At 35.8% G+C, this 17,147-nt stretch overlaps 1 protein-coding gene across 1 annotated transcript in view; it reads left to right on the top strand.

Moving 5' to 3' along the window:
- HECTD2 (HECT domain containing E3 ubiquitin protein ligase 2) overlaps positions 1-16,570 on the top strand; it is a 55,436-nt gene extending 38,866 nt beyond the window's left edge. Inside the window, exons 13-21 of the mRNA XM_010842222.1 lie at positions 343-475; positions 1,364-1,452; positions 5,275-5,442; positions 8,622-8,696; positions 9,878-9,965; positions 10,053-10,159; positions 11,929-12,044; positions 12,617-12,760; positions 14,076-16,570. Of these exons, the coding sequence (XP_010840524.1) occupies positions 343-475; positions 1,364-1,452; positions 5,275-5,442; positions 8,622-8,696; positions 9,878-9,965; positions 10,053-10,159; positions 11,929-12,044; positions 12,617-12,760; positions 14,076-14,196 (1,041 nt within the window). The 3' untranslated portion in view covers positions 14,197-16,570. The remainder of the gene's footprint in view (positions 1-342; positions 476-1,363; positions 1,453-5,274; positions 5,443-8,621; positions 8,697-9,877; positions 9,966-10,052; positions 10,160-11,928; positions 12,045-12,616; positions 12,761-14,075) is intronic.
- Positions 16,571-17,147: the final 577 nt, after the last annotated feature.

Genomic DNA, 17,147 nt, shown 5'->3' with positions numbered 1-17,147 from the left:
GAATATTACAATATTTGATTTAGTAATGTGATTTTTTTTAAACTTCAGTGTTGAAGGCAAGTTTAAATGAATTACTTTGTATAGTATTTGGCTAAATTAAAATCTTGGAGTCAGTACGATGCCAGTAGGCAATAACCTTGAGCAAGGTACCTGACTTTCCTAATTCTGTTGCTTGATCTATACAACAAACATTACAATAGGGTTGGGCAGATTTATTGGATGGATGGATGGATGAAGTTTTGTAACATTGTAAATATGATAATACATTTCCAAGAATTTAAAAGGTTAATTTCCTTTTTTACTGCCTTTTGTTCTCCTCTGTCTTATAATTTCCTCAAACAGTTAACTCGGAAAAGAGCAGACCTGAAAAAGAAGTTGAAAGTTACATTTGTAGGGGAGGCTGGTTTGGATATGGGTGGCTTGACTAAAGAATGGTTCCTCCTCCTAATTCGCCAAATTTTTCATCCAGATTATGGTGAGTAGCTAATTTCTATGAAAGTGTTTTCTTCCTGATCATTAGATTTAAGTAGTCACTCATTTTTAATCTATGATTTTACAGATGTTTTGTCAATCATAAATGTTGAATAATTTGTTAAAGACAGTTACATTTTTTAAATTGACCAAATTGATGATTATAATATTTATAATCTTATTGGGAATCCTACACAAAATGTATTAGCATAGAAGCATTCACATGTTTTCTGACTAAGCCAAATATGTAAAAATTTGTCATTGAAATAAAAAGAACATTAAAAATTTTAAGATCAGAGCTATAGTTTGCTCATCACTAATATTCAAAGTGTCTGTCATAAAATAATGAGCCATTTTAATAAATAGGAAGCATTAAATAAACCTTTGAACTTTAATTTGCTTTCATTTGATTTAGAGAAAACACCTATATATATAACCCTGAGTATTGTTAAGCGTTTTCTTCAAAAGAGTTTTAAGTGTTTTTTTTATTCTTTATTTTTCTTAATTTTGTATATATGTTTATATAATATCTCTCTGGTAATGGGAAATAGAGATGAGAGTGATGAAGTTTCCAGATAATCCTCAGAATTAATAACTTATGATATGATATGATAACTTATAAAGTATAAAACTATAGTTTCTATAAATCAACTGATTAATTTAGTTTCTGTCTTTTTACCATTTCAACCCTTGGTTCAGGGTACCAGTGAAGAATAAGAGGCTCTTGCACACTCTCTGGACCCATATTTGATATATTTTAACATGACAATTGGTCTGTAACATAACTATTGCTGAAGTGTTTTGCTTCTAATAGATAAGATATCATGTACATGTTTACCATTCTGATTTTTTAAATCAATCATATTGATGAAATTATGCTTCTATTTTTCAGGCATGTTTACATATCATAAGGATTCATACTGCCATTGGTTTAGCAGCTTTAAATGTGATAACTATTCTGAATTCCGATTGGTTGGAATTGTATCCTTTAAACTTTCCACTAGGAGGTGCTAGTAGATTAGAGATTTTTAAGAATTTTATCTGAATTTTGGAAAACTCTTCTCATTAATTTATTCAGATTAAAGATTCTTATTAAATTTACTAGTAGATTTTTCAGTAGTCTTTATTATTTTGTAATATCACAGCTATATAATTATCAGCAGATTTAGTTAACTGGAAGGAGTGACTGAACTGTTAACATATTTCTCTGAAAACCTTATCTCAAGTATTATTTGCTATTTCATTTACAACCTAAATTATCAGAAAGTTAAGACATTTTTAAAAGTCATAGTATCTTTCCTATTCACAATGAACTATTCCTTTAGTTCTTTGACTTTGTGCTTACTTCACTCAGTTTTCTAAATTGAAATTATGAAGATTAAACCTAATGTGGCCTCAAATCCTGAGACGGTCATAAGAATTAAAAGTTGAATGGAATGGGAACATTTGAAGCATACAGAATTATTTTATAGTGTTTTTTAAAGTGATATAAATTCCTACGCCATCCTCTGATTCCTTCAGGTTTGTTGGAGAGGGTGTTCCTGTGTTGGGTAGGAGATTGGACAGGATGCCTTCTGCATTCATTTTTAAATTCTGAAAAGTATAAGTGTCTGTGGAAGAAAGAGAGAATAAATAAATGAGCAAACCCTAGGGATACACAGGTTAAAAAAAGAAAAAATCCCTGCTTTAGGAAGCTTACCGTCTGGATGGACGATGACCACCCGTGCAGGTGGTTGTTCTCAGTCAGTGACCATTCGGCACTAAGTGCTGAGGAATCTTGAGAAGGAAGCAGTTCACTGCATTCCTCCCAGAGAAGGGAGAGTTTTTAAATGGAACCAGTACTGGAGAGAGTGGGACCCGGACTGGGAGAACGGCTGGGAAAGAGTCCACACCACAGAGCAATGTGTAGGTCCACTTGATGGGAGCAGGGGGCTCTCTGAGAGCTATAGATGGTGCTGGCAAAAAAGATTCAATTCAGTTCAGTCGCTCAGTCATGTCTGACCCTTTGCGACCCCATGGACTGCAGCACACCAGGCCTCCCTGTCCATCACCAACTCCCAGAGTTTACTCAAACACATGTCCATTGAGTCCGTGATGCCATCCAAGCATTTCATCCTCTGTTGTCCCCTTCTCCTCCCACCTTCAGTCTTTCCCAGCATCAGGGTCTTTTCCAATGAGTCAGTTCTTTGCATCAGGTGGCCAAAGTATTGGAGCTTCAGCTTCAGCATCAGTCCTTCCAAGGAATATTCAGGCAAAAAAAGATTAAGAGCCGTCTGATGGAGGGCTTTGAATATCATCTGACTTTGTGACATTTGTTGGAATACATCCCAAAGAATGTATATGGAAATCAAGAAACTGCATGGAAGAAAAGGGAGTAGGGAAAACCACACACTGATAGTAAACTTAACCTGAAATTTGATTATGTGTTGTCGTATCTAAAGGTCCAAAGTGCCAAGCCCACAGTAAGGAACGTGTAACAGTTCCTAGACTCATATTTTCATTCTGTTATTGACAGTAGTCATTTGTTGAATGTTGTAACTTCATTGAAGGCCTACGTTATTAACGCTTCTCACTACACTAGGAGTCATTTGAATTTCCTGATAAGTATGTTTGTCATACTTCTCATTCTTATCATGGCTTAGGTTTGGCTTATTTTGACTTTCTAGTGTTTGTAATAAAGTATCAGCTCTTACACTACATTTTTAGAGTAGTATATGTGATATTGTGAATGTGCTTACCAGATTTTTTTTTTTTTGGCAATAGGCATTAGTTTCTATTCAATCATTACCCAAAAGATCATATTAAATGTATTTAGATGTTGTATATTACAAGTTTAACAGTTATATCTAAAATTAATTTATAACCACCACTATCTCATTATTATGTGTATTGATCTCACACACAAACTATATAAAGGTTGCTGCCCTGAAAAGCATGATATTGTGTATGAAAAACGTGTGATGACGGTGGACTGTGGTCACATAAGTGGTTGAAAAATCTACCACAGGTGAAGAGAACAAAACATTTAGAAGTGGTAGGTGTGGTGATTAAGAAAATATAATTGGCTCCATACATAATTTCAGTTTTAAAACTTCAGAGGGGCTTCTTAGGTGGGCTCAGTGGTAAAAGAATCTGCCTGCCAATGCAGGAGACATGAGTTTGATCCCTGGGTTGGGACTATCCCCTGGAGAAGGCAATGGCAACCCACTCCAATATTCTTGCCTGGGAAATCCCATAGACAGAGGAAGCCTGGCGAGCTTCAGTCCATGAGGTTGCAAAGAGGTGGACACGACTGAGCACACACACACAAAAGCATTCACTAAAATTTCAGAGCCAAAGATGGGTTGGGCTATCAGTTCTCACAGTGTTGTATGTCTAATACGATTATTTTTAAATATTAAGGCCTTGGAGTTTACAAGAAATATTATAGTGAAACCTATAGTAATAATTATAAAATGTTTTGAAGGTCACATGAAGAGCCATAATCTAATAGTTTTTTAGAAGCAGAATTACCAGGAAGGCATTGGAACTAAGGGTGGGGCAATATAATGCAGTTCAGGGTTTCCAAACTCCGCCCTGTTTGCACCACATGGCATCTCCGGCAGAATTCCCACACCCCAACCCCTGCTTCAGCCAGAGCAGCTTTAGTATGAAGTGCAGCGTGATTCTCCTGCAATCAAGGTGCCCTAAAGCAGATCCTGCGAACCTGCTTTCTTAGCTGTTAAAAACCTTCCTTCAGGATTATAATTTTTTTTAAAAAATTGTCATGAAAAATGCTTAGAACTTATCACTACAGTAAATGATCATAAATGGTAACTGCAGTAGTGTGGTCCCTCTGTTATTGTTATTATCGTAGTTATAGGAGTATATTAGAGCTTATTTTCAATATCTTTCCTCTAGAACACACTGCTCGGTCTCTGTTGGTATGGTTACCTATAAAATAACATAACTGTTCCTTAGATTATTATTAGCCTTTTTCTGCCCTAGCAAATTAAAATATTGGCTATTTTCTAATCCTTTAAATTGTTTTTAATGATTTGTCCAGACCATATGTTTAGATTTCCTTTTAAGTCAGTAAAAGTAATGACTTCCTTAAGAACTTAATATAATCTTTGACAGTTGAAATGTCATAAAATTTGCTCTAAAACCCCTCATTTATCAAATGGATGAAGTAACATTCTGCTGTATAACTGATAAAAAAAAATACAGTTGGGCAAAGTTTATAAATATAACATCTGTAGCTTTTTAACTTAACACTTTGAGTAAACTCCAAGTACTAAGTCTTTCAGGTGTTACTGTGGGAGATTGTGTCTTATCGGTAGTGTGTGTGTATGCAGACGTCTGTGTGTGTGTGTTTCCATACGCCTACTCAATACAGCTCTCTCTACGTAGCCTGTATTTAGTTTGAAAATACCCAGAATTGTCACCAAAATCAATGGCATGTTCTGCAGCGAGTTCTGAATAAACTGCTGCTAATAAAATCACCACCATCTTTGTTTAAATGTAGAAGTTTTCTTAAATGTTAAATACTTTATAGAAATGTGTGAACTTGCTATTGTGATCTTAGATAAGCAGTTTTCTAGGGAAATCATTAAATCCTATTACCTGAACCTCTCCTTTTTACATGATTTTTGGTAATCAAGGAATTATATTACGTAAAATAAAGGGAAAATAAAGCAAAGAGTAAGTATGTGGGATTAATTAGAAAATCAGTGTTAGATCTGAAAGAAGTATGCGAGAAATAGATGCATAATTCAAAACTCATTTGTTGTCATGGATTTTATGTTAATGCTTAACATTTAGTATGCACAGCTTATGGGACTAGCTGTTTATAACAGCATTACTTTGGATATTCGTTTCCCCCCCTGCTGCTATAAGAAATTATTGAGCCCTCCCATCGTTCCTAGTGATCAAAATACGCCAGTAGGCATCTGCAGTGTTACCACTGACGACTTGTGTCAAATTATGCCTGTAAGTATACAGTTGTTTAGTATCTTGTCCCTTACTGCTGAATCTTCTTTCTTCTACTACAGTCTGTCTCCTCCTGATAACTATTTTTATGTTTAGATATGGTTTCCCTTTACGTTTGTAACCCATCTCCTCTTTTGTCTAATTTTCTCCTTCTCTGTAGAGACACATAACCCACTTTGCAGCACTTAGTTCTTCCAGCATAGTGGAACAAACTTTGAGTCAGAGGCAGAGATTTGAATCTGGCCTCTGCAACTTACTAGCTCTGTGAATTTGAATAAGCTGTTTATGTTTCTGAACTCTAGTTTCCTTATGTGAACAGTGGAATAGTAAAACTTACATATTGGGAAGATTACACGAGATGATAAAGTATTCAGTATTCAATACTTGATTGCTTCTGTGGATTCTTATCAATGTGTCACTATGCAATATCATTAACAATGTCTGCAACAACACCCTTAATAAAATTAATGAATTTCACAGACCTGGCTCTGATATTCTGCTAGTCAGAGACTAGATTTCCAATCATCAGATTTAATCCAGTGTTAAAATTTAGTAGAAGAATGTGGATAGTATGCTCATCATCCTGACAATCCCCTACAATAATAATATTTTTCACAGCTGAATTTCGATAGCCATTGGTCAGCAGAGAATTCCCCTTATTATTAGTAAGTAGCTAGATGTGGACATCCTCTTTGTTCATTAAGGGCCTATTTAAATATTGTTGTGTTCTAGTTAATGGTCAGATCACTTTGGTGTAGGGTTGGAACCTTCCTACCAAAGTTGAAAAACCTCTCCAGAACATGTGACCAATTAGAAAACCATTCTTCATGTGATATCAAACACATTTTTGAAAGTAAGTTTGGATTCTTTTGAATTAAGAGCCTAAATCCATATTTTTACAAGACTCAGTAGTCGGAAAAGGTAATAGAGTAAATTCTACTTAAGAAAGATTTGCCCTCTATAGTCCTGTATTTTGGCCACATGCTACCTATGACCCTGGACAATTTACTGAATTTGCTTATTTGTATAACAATGGGAGTCATTGTTACAACTATACACTAATATATACTGGTGTATAAAACATTTTAATACTATATATACTAATGGCTGAACTAACTTCTCATTTTAGATTTCTGTGATTTTTTTTTTGTCTCATATATGCAGTTTTTGTCAAATTTTTACCAATAAATTTCCTTATGTATTTACTGATTTTTACCAATAAATTGTCTGATTTTAGGATTAAAGCTATTTGAACTTGAGTAATTTGGATCCAAGTTTTTAGTTAATAATAATGGATATTTTATGAATGACTATACCAATATGTTTTTTCATATTATGGAGCTAAAGATGATACTGAGTTAATTTCATATTCCTATATTGCCTCTTTAATGATGAATCAAGATTGTGCATAAACTATGAGATCAGCTGAAAAAAACTGAGTGTCTGTACAGGTATGAATGAAGATAGAAAGGAAGCAAGAAAACTACTTTGTTAGGATAGTAGAATGCAGGGAATTTTTTTAAATTTTTAAAATGGAATATCAATTTATTAATGGCATCTATTAAAATTAGCACCTAATTCCCATTTCATATATGGCAAAATTATCTAGAAAAAAGTTTTGTGCTTTTTTTTATCAGTGCTTTGTTTACTATTTGTATCTGTACAATATGTGTTTCAAGAAGAGTAAGCAGGCAAGCAAAGAGAAACCTATAGTGATACATTTCTTAAACACAGTATTTGTGAATAAGGATTTAAAAAAATCACAGAAAATAAGCAAAATATTCAATGATGGAGCCTTCAGTATAGCGTTAATAGGCCAGTGCTTTTCCGTGACCGCGTTAATGGAAACTCCATTGCTTTTGTAGAGAAGGGATCCATGACTCAAAGCATCAGAACTATCCCATGGCAACAACAAATCTTCCCCACACAGCCTTGTGAAAATTACCCTTGAGGGGTTCAGTTGAGAATGGAGAGGCTAAGTATAACCTTAAATCAGCAACTGCAGTAGCTCTTTTCTTTTCTGTTTGAGTCACTGTCCAATACAGTCTGTTAAATAATACCAGGGTATTCGAATAGTATATAAAACCTATATCTTCACGCACTTTTAATTTTATATTTATAAAAATCATGAAAATGAACTATGGGCTAATTAATAATATTTTTACATTTAAGAATCTTAACTATAGATAAAAAAAATAAAAATTGAGTTTTGAAAATAGAAAGGCTGGGAATAAAATTCCTTACAGTCGAATAAAGCAGATCTGAGTAAATAACTTTATTACCTAATTGACTTTGTATTTTATCACTAAAAATTTGATCTTTAAAAGAATATGGTAAATTCTTTCAATTGGATTCATCTACTAGTTCCTTGAATTCTTTTAAAAAATTCAGATCTCCCAATTATAATTTTCAGCATCCATAACTTTATTAGTAATTGAAACAAATGATAAGAATCATACTAAAACCTATGTCACCCTAGATTTGTTTTAAAATTTATTTTAGTGAAATGGAAAACTTAATATTTAAAGTGTGTAAGCTCATTCTAAACATGCTGTTCTTTATCTTTCTGCCAATATTTAAAATAAAACATTTTTCATACAACCTGAAATTTTAAAAAATATTGGCTTAGTTTTTCTATTTATAAATCTCTGTTCAGGGGAAACATGAGTTACAATGTAGGGAAACATTTCTTCCAGTGTTCTCAACTTTTTATTGGGGGGGGAGAGCCCTTAACTGAAATGTAAAAGCCACTTAACACATATAAACTGTGTATTTTTACGTTTAAAAGAGGAATTATAAAACACTAACAGGTTTTTTTAAGAATATAAACTGAGAATGAGAAATACTACAAATTCATAAACAGTGATATTGCAAATAGCAGTGAATTACGATGGAAACTATACTCTTAGCTTATACATAAGAATAGACCCCAGAGTTATGCCTTTATGGGTATAACTGGATATTTTCCTTCATGTGACCTTTCCGGTAAATTTTTCCAAACCTTTTACATGGTAGAAATCATTAACCAGTATTTTTTACCCTAGAAAATATGTCCCAATATTATCTTTATTTCAAAATCTGAGTTTATCTCACTTGTAAGTGAGCTATAGTAGACCTGGTTTACTGTTTGGGTAGTACTATTTGATTTAAAAACACAAATAACAGGTTTCTCTTTACAGGAGTTGGCCCATGGATTAAGTGAACTCCTGTCATATGAAGGCAATGTTGAAGAAGATTTCTATTCCACATTTCAGGTACCATTAAGGGCAAATAGCTTTCTGTTAACCAGGTATTTTATGTATGAAAAATACCTTTTGTTACCATATACCCATTGTTAGAAAAGAGGAACAAGGATTGATCTGTACATACCACTCCCTATCTTAAAGGATCTTAACCCAATAAAAACAGTGAAAAAGTAAGTGTTAGTTGCTCAGTTGCATCCAACTCTTTTTGACCCCCGTGGACTATAGCCTGCCAGGCTCCTTTGTCCATGGAATTCTCCAGGCAAGAATACTGGAGTGGGTTGCCACTTCCTACTCTAGGGGATCTTCTGACACAGGAATCAGACCCAAGTCACCTGTATTGCAGGCAGATCCCTTACCGTCTGAGCCGCCAGGGAAGCCCAAAGACATTGAAGCAGACATGTGTAAGTAAACAATCAAGGAAAGCCAGCAAGGCTGAGGGTACTCTGCAAGGCACCTGGCCTATATCCTGGACGCAGTTACTTTCTCAGAGCTTTTACCTTCTAAAAACAAGCCTCTTCTGTTGGTTCAGTACAAGAAGTAAGGAGCAGAAGTTACTCGATCAGACCAAAGTTCTCTCACTTCCACTCGCCTAAAAATAATCGGAAGGTGGAAATGGTGGTAATCCCCATAGCTCCAAAGGCCTGAGTGCTACCCAAATGGTCACACAATTTTTTTTAAACGTCAGTAAAGTGTTTAGCTTTGGAGAAGGCAATGGCACCCCACTCCAGTACTCTCGCCTGGAAAATCCCATGGACGGAGGAGCCTGGTAGGCTGAAGTCCATGGGGTCTCGAGGAGTCGGACACGACTGAGCGACGTCACTTTCACTTTTCACTTTCCTGCATTGGAGAAGAAAATGGCAACCCACTCCAGTGTTCTTGCCTGGAGAATCCCAGGGACGGCGGAGCCTGGTGGGCTGCCGTCTATGGGGTCACACAGAGTCGGACGTGACTGAAGCAACTTAGCAGCAGCAGCAGCAAAGTGTTTAGCTGTATTCAAGAGGGTTAAGACCCCACTTTTTTACTCCAAAATGCTTTCATGACACCATTCTTAATACAAATATCACAAGAGCCTAAGCTTTCTGTATTTTGTAATTTAGAAAAGGGGAAAAACTTTTCAAGTTTTACAAACCTGTTCACTGAAGTCTGTTAACATATACCAATAAATGTGGTGTGTCGGTATCTCCCATCAGGTGTTTCAAGAAGAATTCGGAATAATTAAGTCCTATAATTTAAAGCCAGGTGGTGATAAAATTCCAGTTACCAATCAAAATAGGAAAGGTAAGTTAAAACACCATTTCTTAATTAAAGCACATTAGTGTTTGCCATTTACTTTTATTATTTAACAGATGTAAAATTGCTTTTCAGAATATGTACAGCTTTATATTGACTTTCTTCTCAACAAATCCATCTATAAGCAGTTTGCTGCATTTTATTATGGATTTCATAGTGTGTGTGCTTCAAATGCCCTAATGGTGAGTTTAAAGCTTCATGCTTTCAGTTAGGGTTTGTAATACCATGATATTGACAAGTAATTCTTCAGAACATTTTAAATTAAAAAATATTTTTTTAACTTTTAAATTAAAAAAAATTGTTTTCTAGTTTTTAAAGATAGAGCTGGAAAGAAAAATAGTTCTCTCATTTCAGCCTTAATTCTCTAAAGGGAAAAAAGACCAGTCAACTCCATCCCCCTCACCCATCATGCTATGTCTTAAAATATGTCTTCTAAGCTTTAAAAAATTTCCCCAAGTAGAGTGGATGAAGAGATCCCCAAGGGCTCCAGATCTTTAAAACTGAGGTGCAAAGCACGGAAAATGGTTAACATATAAGCTCCCGGCAAAAGCTACAACTTCTCACTGTTTAAGGAACAGGTTTTTATAGCTGCTTCATTCCTCTTCAGGGGTCCCCCAGCAACTCCGAGTGGCCTTTTACCCTCAGGAAGTAGTTTGTCTCCAGAGTCATGGTGGGCTCTGGTTGGTTTGACTTTTTCTTAGCTGTGTGAGTGTGGGTCAGCTGCTGTTGAGAATGCCACATCAGAAATGTCATAAAAGTGTCTCTTCATCCCTGCTCCTCTGGGCACACTCCATCAAGCCATCTCCACTCAGTTTTATAAGGAGGGTTTGGAGTGAGGTCTTCCATATGAATTATTTTGCATAGGAGAGAACTTGCAAAGTTCGTGCAAAGAACTTGCAAAGACCAAAGAGTAATGGTCTTTCAGTTTAGTTCAGTTCAGTCACTCAGTCGTGCCCAACTCTTTGTGACCCCATGGACTGCAGCACACCAGGCCTCCCTGCCAATCGCCAACTCCCGGAGTTTCCTCAAACTCATGTCCATTGAGTTGGTGATGCCATCCAGCCATCTCATCCTCTGTCGTCCCCTTCTCCTCCTGCCCTCAATCTTTCCCAGCATCAGGGTCTTTTCAAATGAGTCAGTTCTTCGCATCAGGTGGCCAAAGTATTGGAGTTTCAGCTTCCACATCAGTCCTTCCAATGAATATTCAGGACTGATTTCCTTTAGGATGGACTGGTTGGATCTCCTTGCTGTCCAAGGGACTCTCAAGAGTCTTCTCCAACACCACAGTTCAAAAGCATCAATTCTTCGGCGCTCAGCTTTGTTTCTAGTCCAGCTCTCAGTATGTGATGGTCTTTATCACATGTTTATTGAAAGTACCTTTGAATGTGGAGCACTTGTTGATTTCTAATTAAGTTTTGTCTGCGATGAACTGTATTTATAGGGGTGGAAGGAGGGGAAATGAATAGTGTAGCAAGTCTTCACTTTTAAATTCTAATCTCTTTAGGTGGGAGACAAGCTACGTAGGTGAAAAAACAAGTGAACAACACAAAACAGACTAACCTACTACTCAGCCGCCAACTGTGCGCAGGCGGCTTCATGGGTGTTGGACACAGGCCTGTCAGTAGATGCTAGAGTGGCTCAGAGTTCCAAGCTGCGTCTTGGGGAAGAGCTGTAATTTGGATTTATGCTTAATCATCTGCTTGTTTTTCTAGCTAATTGCTGTTATTTGCAAAAGGGGGAATCTAAGAGTTGGATAAGATTTATAAACTTTCAGAAGCAAAAATATCTCAGTACGAAAAATATAAATGGAAAATATTTTTCCTTAAAAAATGGTTTGATTTACTATAAGAAGGTCATGATTTTTGTTGCTTGATTCAATGAAAACAGTTCCAGTTTCACGTTTTTTCATCATCACTTTTTCTTATCATTTTTGATGAATAATTATTGGCAGCTGCTTCGTCCAGAAGAGGTTGAAATTCTGGTCTGTGGAAGTCCTGAGCTGGATATGCACGCCCTGCAGAGAAGTACACAGTATGATGGTTATGCAAAAACTGACTTGACTATCCGGTGAGCTCTTTGTACTTCTGAGAGTGAGACTGCTGAAGAGGGAATGAAAGGGAATGTGGTTGGTTTATTTGTGTAACTTAAAATCTTCGAATCAAGTTAAGTCACCAGAAATCTCGTACAGCCCACACTGCCTTCTTTTATCTCTTGAAAGTAATGTGAGAATATTCAATATGAAATCACTAAGCAGTCCCCTTGGGAGAAAGTGATATAAGTAAGTTTCTACAGAAGTCCAGAGAGTTGACTTCTTTTAAAAAATGACTTTGGTCCTAGAATTGCAGGGATGCCATGCTTATAAAAAGCCTTTTAATAGCACTGTGTTGAAAAATACGGAAAATTATATGGAAGAAAAATAGCTTATGTACTCTCTGTTGCTGGACTATTTTTATAATGACGTTAGTCAAAAATCTAATTTATATATAGAAGCCTGTCGTTCCTCCATTTCAGTTTGAGAGCAGTATGTACCTTTAAGGGAAGTTGTTTCCCTAAAGCTTGCATTATATTATTTTATTCTCATCTGCAGGACTTTTGTCATTTTATATACATTTTATATACATTTCCTTTGTGTTCTCTAGATACTTTTGGGATGTTGTTCTTGGATTTCCTCTTGATCTTCAAAAGAAGTTGTTACATTTTACTACAGGAAGCGACAGAGTTCCTGTAGGAGGAATGGCTGATTTAAACTTTAAAATCTCAAAGAATGAAACATCTACTAACTGGTAAATTTCCAGATTGTCATTCTTTGTTTTTTTTTTTTAATCTGTAGGTCTTGCTAATAATAGTATGCTTGGAATTAGAAGATTCTTTCCACATGAAGTTGTTTTCTTAGAAAAATCCTCGAAGTAAACATGGCTTTGAAGTAAGATAGACTCTGGCTTAAGGTTCTTTATTAATTTTGAGACATACCAATACTAACTGATAATAATTCCTTTCCATCAACTTTTTACTTTGCCAAGTCAATTACTTTATCATCACTTCCAGAATCTAGCTTGTTTTTCATAGTATTTAGTTTGTCTGATCTTCATTTTTACTTGAAAGTCTTTTTATTTAAGATGCCAGGTGAGTTTTCTGGCTATTATTATAATTAGTTCCAGAAGTCCTGTTGTACTGGAATACTTCTAGTGCCGGTCTTTTTTTTTCCCTTATTTTGCATATGAAAGTGATGCTGATGGTGGCTTTAAATTATTTTCTAGAGTGTTGGTGGGGTAATGTTGATCTACTTACTTCTTTTCCCAATCTCATTGTAATTTCTAAAGCTAATTTGAGTAGATACTACTTTGATTATAAATGTTTTTTCTCCTGCCCTATGTATTCCCCGAGCTCTGTCAGTTCTTCCTTTCATCAATTAGAACTGAAATTTGTCCTTTCCTTTATCACTGCTACCACAACAGCTGTTCTGATTCTGCGGAGTTCATAAAAACTGAGGGAAAGGGTCTAAGGATTCTGCTGGAATCTTGGATATAGATAAAAGTGTCATTGGGTAGAGGACTGGGAGATCTGATCAGAAAGATTCAGAGGATGAAGGTTGCATGTACCTTGAGGGCAGCAACAGAAGAAGTGTGGGTATCAAGTGTCTCAGAAATGTTATGATTTTTTTGACAGTCAAGGCTAAAATAATAGTTATTTTTCCTACTATTCTACTGGGTCTTTCCACCCATTCGGATAGTTTGCCTTATGTGATGAGGCAATTGAGATTTGCAGACATGAAGCCACTTGAACGAGATCTCACAGCCAGAAAGTGAGGGAGATTGTATTCAGATTGATTTGTCTGACTCTAAAAATAATGCTTCTAGAATGTAAGTTTTGTGAGAGCAGGGCCATTGTCTTGTTGGTAAACCCAGCCATAGGGTGTGGAATGGTGCCTCATACACAACAGGTACTCCAGAAGTATTTGTTCAGTAAAGGAATGGATGAGTCGTCTCAGTCTAGTGAAATAGATTTGAGTATGTGTGTTCAGGTACTTGGAAAGTTACTTAGCAGTCCTTGTGTGTGTGTTTTAAGACTTGGTATCTTTGAAGAAAATGTTTCCCCTAGGTTGCCTGTGGCCCACACCTGCTTCAATCAACTTTGCCTTCCCCCCTACAAGAGCAAAAAGGACCTGAAACAGAAATTGATCATTGGAATTTCAAATTCAGAAGGTTTTGGACTTGAGTGACCAAGAAGACTTGAAATACATTTATATGTAGCATTCACTTCCCTCTTACTGTGCCTTTAACCTTTTCATGTTTTCTGTCTCAAAATACCTTGAAAAAGCTCACCAACTTTAAAAGACTGACTTAAAAAAAAAAATCAAATATGAAGTGTGTTCAGTAGAGGCATGGTTTTCTAAAAACACAACACAGTTTGAGTGAGAAAAAGACCAGATGGCAGAGACAGGTGGGTCCGGTCCCTCCTTTTATAGCACTTTATCATCCTCCATAAGTAGTGCATCACAGGTGTTCCGCTGGGGAAGCATCGTGCAGTAAAGAGATGACAGGGTGGGTGGAGCCCAGTGGCAGAGCGTGTGCTGCTCGCACACAGTAGCAACATGGACAGCTACATTATCATTAATGTGGGGCATGTAGCCATATTTTCATATAGCGGTTAAACAACAGTATAATAGCAAATGCAATTTACAGGGGTTTTTTTGATATACTGGCTTTGGTCCTCTAAAGATTCTTTTCAACCGTTCCTGAAAATCAGCATGTAAATAACTACATAATAGCCTGAGAATAATGGGATTTTGATAGTGCCATTTATTGCTAAAGATTTATTTTTACAAAGTAAATTCAGGGTTTTAGATGTGTGTACAGCTTTTACAAATCAATAAAGATGATTGTACAAGAGTGTAACTATTTTCAGACTAATTGGACTCCAGGTTATATTCTTTTAAGTATCGTCAGTCTGCATGCACATGCTCAGTAAACTGGTTACTTTGAGTACTCTGTACTGTTTGTATAATCCTTTCTTCTTAGGGGTCAGAATACTAGAAAGGAAATAGATCTGACTAGTCACAGATAGATTAAGTCAATTACAAGCACAAAAAGAGAGAACTGATTTATATATACTTTGACTGACATACAAGACTTATTTATAGTATTTTTTGATCACCTGTTGTACTGAAACACTAATTTTTTGAAAACAAGTAGGATAAGATATTTGACAAAAGTGAATACGATAACATTTGTGTCAAAATGACATGAAGCGAAGCGAAAGTCACTCAGTGACATAGCTTGATGAAAAGATAGGGTTCAACATTTTGGCCCAAATGTTTGTTTTTCACTGGATTCTGAATATAGCAAATTCAAAAGTACCCTTTTTGGACTTTCTTAATAAAGCACCATGTAAAAAGAAACTGCATTTTAAGTCAGACAGTAAATGGTTTTAATTTACAGCAAATGAAGCAGTTTTATTAGCACATTACAGTATTTCCAAATCGACTTCTGTATTATACTTTGATAGCTTTCCTTCAGAAAACTCTGAGGGTGTATTTGCAATAATAATGAAGCCAGCATTTAGTACCAGCACATGGTTCACATGCAAATAATACTTTCCCGATTTCCAAGTTACACTACTATCTTATTGCTATGATTCCTACACCCCCACCAGCAGAATTCTTCTAGGGTGGAGGAACTAATCAGCTTGTTCTGCATTTCCAAAGCCAGCTTGTGAATCCTGGAGGAAAGGAGTTAGTTCATTTATTATTCTGTTTGGGACAGAAGTGATTCCACTTTTCCACTTTGACATACTATTTAAAGGATTTTTCTTCTTAAAATTCTTGGAACACCTAAGAGATTTAAGGGCATGTTGGTTTTGTTTTGTTTGCTCCGTTTGTAATCCATGTGCAAATAAAACTGCTTCTCTCTTACACTGCTTGAACTAGAAAAAGTAAGGTGTTTAGTGTAGGTTACTGCTAACTAATAAGCACAAAAGAATCATGTATAAGAAACCAGATTTAAGTGTTCTAAATAAAATGTAAACAAAACTTCTACTTGGTAGAGATGGGAAAATTGTGTGGCTTGGTCTGCATGTCTTTGATGTGCTTGTATATCAATAGCTGTGTCATTTTTAAATAAGAAGTATACAAGCAAGCCAAATTTTTAAATGACAGAGTCCATAAACAACTGGAAAATGTTTGTTGTCTGTTGTTGAAATTTATAATCATTTATCACTAAATTGCACATTGCCTTTATTTATTTATGCTCTGGTTTTGGTTTACAGTGTAATTAATACCTCATTTTTTAAAAGAACCACTACTGTTATATTTCGTTAATTTAAACAGCTAGAAAATTCATGCAGTTGCTTTCTTTTTATATAATCTGTTCATGAATTCTTGATTTTTGTATCTGCCACAGTAAATTAAAGCATTGCACAGTATTTATCAGTATTTACAAAATGTTCTGTCCTTTTTTAATCTTTGTTTAGTTAATCATATTTTTGTCTGTACGATCAGAAGTTTTTAAATGCCCCTCTTTTTTGTACAAATGTGTATTGTATTATATTGTTAATTTCTGGATAAATTTTTTCAAATATTAAAGTTATATAATCAACTAGACTTCATTTTTTTTTGAACGTTAGGCAATGAATTAAAACTTTAAAATTTAACTCTGTTTGTTACACTGTCTTTTAAACTGGTGCTTTGGAAAATTATTTACATACTCCTTCAAAAGGTGTGTTATTGACACCAAATGCAGCTAACCACTAGCATTATTTTTCGGTATGAAACAACATATAGGCAATGACTGGATGATCACAAATATCCACCAAATGAATATTATAGCACCATGGAGGTCACCTAGAAATGAACTAAGTGCGACATTTCATTGGCCATCAATCAACAGCTTCAGATCTATTCAGTTCAGTTCAGTTCAGTTCAGTCACTCAGTCGTGTGCCACTCTTTGCAACCCCATGAATCGCAGCACGCCAGGCCTCCCTGTCCATCACCAACTCCCGGAGTTCACTGAGACTCACATCCATCGAGTCAGTGATGCCATCCAGCCATCTCATCCTCTGTCGTCCCCTTCTCCTCCTGCCCCTAATCCCTCCCAGCATCAGAGTCTTTTCCAATGAGTCAACTCTTCGCATGAGGTGGCCAAAGTACTGGAGCTTCAGCTCATCATTCCCTC

Source organism: Bison bison, unplaced genomic scaffold (genome assembly GCF_000754665.1).
Source record: "Bison bison bison isolate TAMUID 2011002044 unplaced genomic scaffold, Bison_UMD1.0 scf7180017864172, whole genome shotgun sequence".
Classification (NCBI taxonomy): domain Eukaryota; kingdom Metazoa; phylum Chordata; class Mammalia; order Artiodactyla; family Bovidae; genus Bison; species Bison bison.
The sequence above is the reverse complement of the archived record's forward strand: the minus strand, read 5'-3'. Positions and strand labels throughout refer to the sequence as shown.